At 34.3% G+C, this 10,000-nt stretch overlaps 1 protein-coding gene across 1 annotated transcript in view; it reads left to right on the top strand.

Moving 5' to 3' along the window:
• Positions 1 to 4,638, top strand: part of psma6l (proteasome 20S subunit alpha 6, like) — a 9,438-nt gene extending 4,800 nt beyond the window's left edge. The window contains 6 exon segments of the mRNA XM_052110753.1: positions 379 to 410; positions 412 to 492; positions 494 to 536; positions 624 to 802; positions 3,976 to 4,070; positions 4,464 to 4,638. Of these exon segments, the coding sequence (XP_051966713.1) occupies positions 379 to 410; positions 412 to 492; positions 494 to 536; positions 624 to 802; positions 3,976 to 4,070; positions 4,464 to 4,554 (521 nt within the window). The 3' untranslated portion in view covers positions 4,555 to 4,638.
• Positions 4,639 to 10,000: the final 5,362 nt, after the last annotated feature.

The following is a 10,000-nucleotide window of genomic DNA, read 5'->3' as shown; positions in this document are numbered from 1 at the left end:
GTATGTGTGTGTGTGTGTGTGTGTTTATGTGTGTGTGTGTGTTTTGTGTGTGTGTATGTGTGTGTGTGTGTGTGTGTGTTTATGTGTGTGTGTATGTGTATGTGTGTGTGTGTGTTTTGTGTGTGTGTGTGTGTTTTGTGTGTGTGTATGTGTGTGTGTGTGTGTGTATGTGTATGTGTGTGTGTGTTTTGTGTGTGTGTGTGTGTTTTGTGTGTGTGTATATGTGTGTGTGTGTGTGTGTATGTGTTGTGTGTATGTGTGTGTGTGTGTGTGTGTGTGTGTTGTGTGTGTGTGTGTGTGTGTGTGTGTGTTTATGTGTGTGTGTGTGTGTGTGTTGTGTATGTGTGTGTGTTATGTGTGTTGTGTGTGTGTGTGTAGCTGACAGTCGTTCTCAGGTGCATCGGGCTCAGCGTGGAGGCCGGCGAGTGGAAATATAAGTATGGTTATGACATCACAGCGGACATGTTGTGTCGTCGTATGGCGGATATCTCGCGAGGTGTACACACAGAACGCAGAGATGAGGCCGCTCGGCTGCTGTGAGAATGTTTATCTATAAACACACAATGTTTCATTGATTCAGTGTGAAGCTCTGCAGTGTTGTGATTGTGAATGCTGTGATTCAGGTATGATTCTGATCGCTATGGATCCGAAACTGGGACCCCTCCTCTATAAATGTGACCCTGCCGGGTATTTCTGCGGGTTCCGGGCGACGAGTGTTGGGATGAAACACATGGAGGCAAACAGCTACCTGGAGAAAAAACTCAAGAAACAGCCTGAGCTGTCCTTCAACACGACTGTAGAGGTACACAACAGTGTGTGTGTGTGTGTGTGTGTGTGTGTGTGTGTGTGTGTGTGTGTGTGTGTGTGTGTGTGCATGTAGTTCTGGTCTTCCTCCAAATAGTTCATAGGAATAGATATTTTATTCCACTAGGGGGCAGCAAGTACTAGAAAAAATATTTATTCCTCTATCACATTCCTGTGCAATATACAGATCTGAACTGTAGGGGCGCTCTAACACATCTCAGCTCGTCCATAGACATTCAGTCTAATGTTCAGTTCAAGCAACACCCTCATTATTACATTGAATATCTCGGCCTCTGAGTGGACTACAAGCTCAATCTAGGGGTCATTAGAAAGCTGAGAGCCTCCGCTTTTTATATGATGTATAATGTTATTACATTTTATCTTTAGTAGTCAAAAACTTGATTTGTTTTGCTTTTCCTGCTGGGCTGTGTATTTTGTTCTGGGCATCTAAGATGTAACATTGGATTATTCACACAAGCTCACAGACAAGTAAACAATGGCTGATTTTTAGGGATCCGCATAAGGTAAAAGCAAATATAAAGTTTATAAAGTGTCTATTTGGGGCTTACAGCAGCAGTGATCAGTGCATAAATAAGTGGTTCGTCTATGATGTCTTACAGATTTCATATTTCACTTTGAGATTCTTTTGAAAATATTTTAAAGGGTTGAATTTGGCCAACAAAATAAACTGTACAGTCACATTCCTGAGAATCGGAGCTTTCGTTTGATATATGATATTTTTATTTAGGTGCTTTTTTAAAGACCTTTGCATTCATATTAATATTTGTACCACATGACCAGTAGGCGGAGCTTATTTGTGACGCAGATGTATTTTGTCATTTAAGTTACATAAATGCAGAAGGGATGTTTATATCTGAAAAGTTCTGATTCTAAGACGTTTTTACGTATTTTTATCTCCTTTTCTCCCAATTTGGAATGCCCAATTCCCACTACTCAGTACTTAGTAGGTAATCATGGTGTCATAGTGACTCGCTTCAATCCGGTGGTGGAAGACGAATCTCAGTTGTCTCCACGTCTGAGACTGTCAATCTGCGCATCTGATCACGTGAACTTGTTGAGCGTTACCGTGGAGACGTAGTGCATGTGGAGGCTTCACGCTATTCTCCGCGGCATCCACGCACAACTCACCACATGCCCCACCGAGAGTGAGAACCACATTATAGCGACCACGAGGAGGTTACCCCATGTGACTATAACCCCCTAGCAACCGGGCCAATTTGGTTGCTAAGGAGACCTGACTGGCGTCATTCACCACATGCCCCACCGAGAGCGAGAACCACATTATAGCGACCACGAGGAGGTTACCCCATGTGACTCTACCCTCCCTAGCAACTGGGGCAATTTGGTTGCTAAGGAGACCTGACTGGCGTCATTCACCACATGCCCCACCGAGAGCGAGAACCACATTATAGCGACCACGAGGAGGTTACCCCATGTGACTATAACCCCCCTAGCAACCGGGCCAATTTGGTTGCTAAGGAGACCTGACTGGAGTCACTCAGCACACCCTGGATTCAAACTCACGACTCCAGGTGTGCTAGTCAGCGTCAATACTTGCTGAGATACACAGACCCCAGAGTCTAAGATTTGAAACGGAGTGGTGGCATAGTGGGCTAAAGCACTGTACTGGTAATCAGAAGGTTGCTGGTTTGATCCCCACAGTCACCACCATTGTGTCCTTGAGTAAGACACTTAACTCCAGGTTGCTCCGGGGGATTGTCCCTGTAATAAGTGCTCTGTATAATACATTGGTAATCAGGAGGTTGCTGGTTTGATCCCCACAGTCACCACCATTGTGTCCTTGAGTAAGACACTTAACTCCAGGTTGCTCCGGGGATTGTCCCTGTAATAAGTGCACTGTATAATACATTGGTAATCAGGAGGTTGCTGGTTTGATCCCCACAGTCACCACCATTGTGTCCTTGAGTAAGACACTTAACTCCAGGTTGCTCCGGGGGATTGTCCCTGTAATAAGTGCACTGTATAATACATTGGTAATCAGGAGGTTGCTGGTTTGATCCCCACAGTCACCACCATTGTGTCCTTGAGTAAGACACTTAACTCCAGGTTGCTCCGGGGGGATTGTCCCTGTAATAAGTGCTCTGTATAATGAATTGGTAATCAGAAGGTTGCTGGTTTGATCCCCATAGTCACCGCCATTGTGTCCTTGAGTAAGACACTTAACTACAGGTTGCTCCGGGGGGATTGTCCCTGTAATAAGTGCTCTGTATAATACATTGGTAATCAGAAGGTCACTGGTTTGATCCCCACAGTCACCACCATTGTGTCCTTGAGTAAGACACTTAACTCCAGGTTGCTCTGGGGGGATTGTCCCTGTAATAAGTGCTCTCTATAATACATTGGTAATCAGGAGGTTGCTGGTTTGATCCCCACAGTCACCACCATTGTGTCCTTGAGTAAGACACTTAACTCCAGGTTGCTCCGGGGGGATTGTCCCTGTAATAAGTGCTCTCTATAATACATTGGTAATCAGGAGGTTGCTGGTTTGATCCCCACAGTCACCACCATTGTGTCTTGAGTAAGACACTTAACTCAGGTTGCTCTGGGGATTGTCCTGTAATAAGTGCTCTATAATACATTGGTAATCAGAGGTTGCTGGTTTGATCCCCACAGTCACCACCATTGTGTTCTTGAGTAAGACACTTAACTACAGGTTGCTCGGGGATTGTCCCTGTAATAAGTGCTCTGTATAATACATTGGTAATCAGAAGGTCACTGGTTTGATCCCCACAGTCACCACCATTGTGTCCTTGAGTAAGACACTTAACTCCAGGTTGCTCTGGGGGGATTGTCCCTGTAATAAGTGCTCTCTATAATACATTGGTAATCAGGAGGTTGCTGGTTTGATCCCCACAGTCACCATCATTGTGTCCTTGAGTAAGACACTTAACTCCAGGTTGCTCCGGGGGGATTGTCCCTGTAATAAGGGCACTGTAAGTCACTTTGGATAAAAGCGTCCACCAAATGCATAAATGTAAATAAAACGATACCTCATATGCCCCTTATGTTTACTGACTGACTTGAGCATTTTAAGCATAAACGTTTTTAGCGATATAGCGCCCGCTGACAGGTCCACAGTAAGTTCACCGTCTTGAATTTTTAGCTTTATGAATCTCTCCTGTCCTCTAGATGGCGATCTTGTGTTTATCCTCTGTTCTGTCCATGGACTTTAAATGCAGTGAGCTGGAGGTGGGCGTCGTCACCAAGGAAAAACCCAAATTCAGGTACAGTGATGGTTACAGGTACACAATAACCATAGGCGGAAATCGCGGGGGTCGGGACCCCCCCCATCTGAGGGTTGTCCCCCCCTAAAATATCATTAAAATATGTGTATTGTAAATAATATAATGAAATTTTCTTAAAATAATTGTTTAAGAAATAAAATAATACAAATGCAAACGGGGAAACAACTAAAAACCCCTTGGTGTCCCCTTCAAAAATTGCTCTTGAGAATTGTTATGTATATTGTCCCCCCAACATTTTGATGACATTTTCGCCCCTGACAATAACGCCAGTCAATCTCACTGGATCTGTTTACACACTCATGACACGAGCCGGAATCTGTTCAGTTCATACTGACGTGAAGAACACTCTCTGTGTCTCTCTGTGTGTTTCAGGACTCTAACTGAGGCAGAAATCGAGTCTCATCTGACAGCGATCGCGAGAGAGAATAGTCTGTCGGGTTATCGACTTCGATCACACATCTGAAACTCATAAAGAACCAGCTGATTGAACCAGTGTGTCTGTTACTCAATTTATAAACCAGCAGACTTTATCAAATAAATCATTTTACCAGTTTAATGTGTAATGTGCAGTTCTCTCTTTCTCCACTGTGTGGCAACATTCCCTGTGATTATAATAACAGCAGAAGCACACGCTTATCTGACACATTCACATGTTCTCCTGTTATCAGCACAAACACGTCCTGTAAGCAACATGACAAGCTGAAGATATAAACACTCAATATTACACACCAGTTCAAACACACGCAATCAGTCATTCTGCAGCTCAAATGTGATGTTGATGATTTCAGTGTGAGAATTTCTCCTCTCACCTACAATCATGAACTGTAGATTATTTACATTACTATAGATTATATACATTACTATAGATTATTTACATTACTATAGATTATATACATTACTATAGATTATTTACATTACAGTCATGAACTATAGATTATATACATTACTATAGATTATATACATTACTATACATTATATACATTACAGTCATGAATAGATTATATACATTACTATACATTATATACATTACAGTCATGAACTATAGATTATATACATTACTATAGATTATATACATTACTATAGATTATTTACATTACAGTCATGAACTATAGATTATATATATTACTATAGATTATATACATTACTATAGATTATATATATTACTATAGATTATATACATTACTATACATTATATACATTACAGTCATGAACTATAGATTATATACATTACTATAGATTATATACATTACTATACATTATATACATTACAGTCATGAACTATAGATTATATACATTACTATAGATTATTTACATTACAGTCATGAACTATAGATTATATATATATTACTATAGATTATATACATTACTATAGATTATTTACATTACTATAGATTATATACATTACAGTCATGAACTATAGATTATATACATTACTATAGATTATTTACATTACTATAGATTATATACATTACTATAGATTATTTACATTACAGTCATGAACTATAGATTATTTACATTACTATAGATTATTTACATTACTCTAGATTATTTACATTACAGTCATGAACTATAGATTATATACATTACTATAGATTATATACATTACTATAGATTATTTACAATACTATAGATTATATACATTACAGTCATGAACTATAGATTATATACATTACTATAGATTATATACATTACTATAGATTATTTACATTACAGTCATGAACTATAGATTATATACATTACTATAGATTATATACATTACTATAGATTATTTACATTACAGTCATGAACTATAGATTATATACATTACTATAGATTATTTACATTACTCTAGATTATTTACATTACAGTCATGAACTATAGATTATATACATTACTATAGATTATATACATTACTATAGATTATTTACATTACTATAGATTATATACATTACAGTCATGAACTATAGATTATATACATTACTATAGATTATATACATTACTATAGATTATTTACATTACAGTCATGAACTATAGATTATATACATTACTATAGATTATATACATTACTATAGATTATTTACATTACAGTCATGAACTATAGATTATTTACATTACTATAGATTATTTACATTACTCTAGATTATTTACATTACAGTCATGAACTATAGATTATATACATTACTATAGATTATATACATTACTATAGATTATTTACATTACTATAGATTATATACATTACAGTCATGAACTATAGATTATATACATTACTATAGATTATATACATTACTATAGATTATTTACATTACAGTCATGAACTATACATTATATACATTACTATAGATTATATACATTACTATAGATTATTTACATTACTCTAGATTATATACATTACAGTCATGAACTATAGATTATATACATTACTATAGATTATATACATTACTATAGATTATTTACATTACAGTCATGAACTATAGATTATATATATTACTATAGATTATATACATTACTATAGATTATTTACATTACAGTCATGAACTATAGATTATATACATTACTATAGATTATATACATTACTATAGATTATTTACATTACAGTCATGAACTATAGATTATATACATTACTATAGATTATTTACATTACAGTCATGAACTATAGATTATATACATTACTATAGATTATATACATTACTATAGATTATTTACATTACAGTCATGAACTATAGATTATATACATTACTATAGATTATTTACATTACTCTAGATTATTTACATTACAATCATGAACTATAGGATACATTACTATAGATTATTTACATTACTATAGATTATTTACATTACTCTAGATTATTTACATTACAATCATGAACTATAGATTATATACATTACTATAGATTATATACATTACAGTCATGAGCTATAGATTATATACATTACTATAGATTATATACATTACTATAGATTATTTACATTACAGTCATGAACTATAGATTATATATATTACTATAGATTATATGCATTACTATAGATTATTTACATTACAGTCATGAACTATAGATTATATACATTACTATAGATTATATACATTACTATACATTATTTACATTACAGTCATGAACTATAGATTATATACATTACTATAGATTATATACATTACAGTCATGAACTATAGTTTATATACATTACTATAGATTATTTACATTACAGTCATGAACTATATATTATATACATTACTATAGATTATTTACATTACAGTCATGAACTATAGATTATATACATTACTATAGATTATATACATTACTATAGATTATTTACATTACAGTCATGAACTATAGATTATATTCATGAACTATAGATTATATACATTACTATAGATTATTTACATTACTATAGATTATATACATTACTATAGATTATTTGCATTACTATACATTATTTACATTACAGTCATGAACTATAGATTATATACATTACTATAGATTATATACATTACTATAGATTATTTAAATTACAGTCATGAACTATAGATTATATACATTACTATAGATTATATACATTACTATAGAGTATTTACATTACTCTACATTATTTACATTACAGTCATGAACTATAGATTATATACATTACTATAGATTATTTACATTACAGTCATGAACTATAGATTATATACATTACTATAGATTATATACATTACTATAGATTATATACATTACTATAGATTATTTAAATTACAGTCATGAACTATAGATTATATACATTACTATAGATTATATACATTACTATAGATTATTTACATTACTCTACATTATTTACATTACAGTCATGAACTATAGATTATATACATTACTATAGATTATATACATTACTATAGATTATTTAAATTACAGTCATGAACTATAGATTATATACATTACTATAGATTATTTACATTACAGTCATGAACTATAGATTATATACATTACTATAGATTATATACATTACTATAGATTATTTACATTACAGTCATGAACTATAGATTATATACATTACTATAGATTATATACATTACTATAGATTATTTAAATTACAGTCATGAACTATAGATTATATACATTACTATAGATTATATACATTACTATAGATTATTTACATTACAGTCATGAACTATGGATTATATACATTACTATAGATTATTTACATTACAGTCATGAACTATAGATTATATACATTACTATAGATTATATACATTACTATAGATTATTTAAATTACAGTCATGAATTATAGATTATATACATTACTATAGATTATATACATTACTATAGATTATTTACATTACTCTAGATTATTTACATTACAGTCATGAACTATAGATTATATACATTACTATAGATTATATACATTACTATAGATTATTTAAATTACAGTCATGAACTATAGATTATATACATTACTATAGATTATATACATTACTATAGATTATTTACATTACAGTCATGAACTATAGATTATATACATTACTATAGATTATTTACATTACAGTCATGAACTATAGATTATATACATTACTATAGATTATATACATTACTATAGATTATTTACATTACAAGCATGTGGGTGTGGGTGTGAGTGTGTGTGTGTGTGTGTGTGACTGTGTGTGTGTGTGTGTGTGTGTGTGTGAGTGTGTGTGTGTGTGTGACTGTGTGTGTGTGTGTGTGTGTGTGTGTGTGTGTGGTGTGTGTGTGTGTGTGTGTGTGTGTGTGTGTGTGTGAATGTGTATGTGGGTGTGTGTGTGTGTGTGTGTGTGTGTGTGTGTGTGTGTGTGTGTGTGTGTGTGTGTGAATGTGGATGTGGATGTGTGTGTGTGTGTGTGTGACTGTGTGTGTAGGTGTGTGTGTGAGTTCACCTCTAAGATCTGTGTGTTTCATCCATCTGTGTCATACTGAGGGATTTACTGTATGTCTGCCCCTGTAAAGTGCTGACAAACATTCGGCAGATTAACTGAGATACAATTGGTGATGGAAAAACCCACTTGAGACTCACGTTACCAGAAGTTCACAATGGATATCAAGTCTGCTCCACCTTGTAGTTTATTCAGAGTAAAATCCCCCCTCATAGACAGAACGAGAACGACTGACTGATGTAAATCAACCAGTTGACTATTAACTTGTTACTAAGTGAATGAATGAAAACTGAGTGTCACAAATTGTAGCAACATTTGTTTCCTGCTGGACTGATACAAAGAATCAGATTGGAGATTGATGTTTAGGTAAATGAAAATAATGAATATTAATATAATAACAACATCAATTATTTTCCAGCTTAATAGACCATAGCATCTGTGGTTCAGTGAGGAAAAAACTATTCGGGATTTTGTGGAATCAACTTGCCATTTGGTCGGGAACTTTTTAGGAACGTTACATTTTACTGTAAATATAATATTCTGACACTTGTTGACAAGGTAAGAGACGTAAGCAAATCAATAAACTCAACTGAGTTCATCTGATCTGAAATTTATGAAGGAATTTCCAGAACTCTTTGTGGCGACACGTACGTAGACAATCCGAAAATATGTGGAATAAATCATGACGTGTCTATTAATAGTTGATAATTGAACTCCATATCGGGTCAAATTTAGGCTACAAATACAACTAAACAACCCCATTGTCATAAGGACAAACATGTTTTAAATAAACAAAACAAAATACAGTTCCCCTTCTGTCACTCACTCGACGTTGTGTCGATGTAGTGACACTAGGAGTCGATCTTGAGAGCCCCGAACACCTCCTATTCTATGAGAAAAGGCCAATGAGAATTGGTGAGTGGAATTTGCATGCCACTCCCCCGGACATACGGGTATAAAAGGAGCTGGAATGCCACTCCATTCAGATTTTTTCTTTGGAGCCGAGCGGTTGTACTATCAGTTGCGATCGCAGCTTTCCTTCTTTCGCAGGAA

Source organism: Xyrauchen texanus, chromosome 38 (assembly GCF_025860055.1).
Source record: "Xyrauchen texanus isolate HMW12.3.18 chromosome 38, RBS_HiC_50CHRs, whole genome shotgun sequence".
NCBI classification, from domain to species: Eukaryota; Metazoa; Chordata; class Actinopteri; order Cypriniformes; family Catostomidae; genus Xyrauchen; species Xyrauchen texanus.
This window is presented reverse-complemented; position numbering and strand designations above follow the sequence as displayed.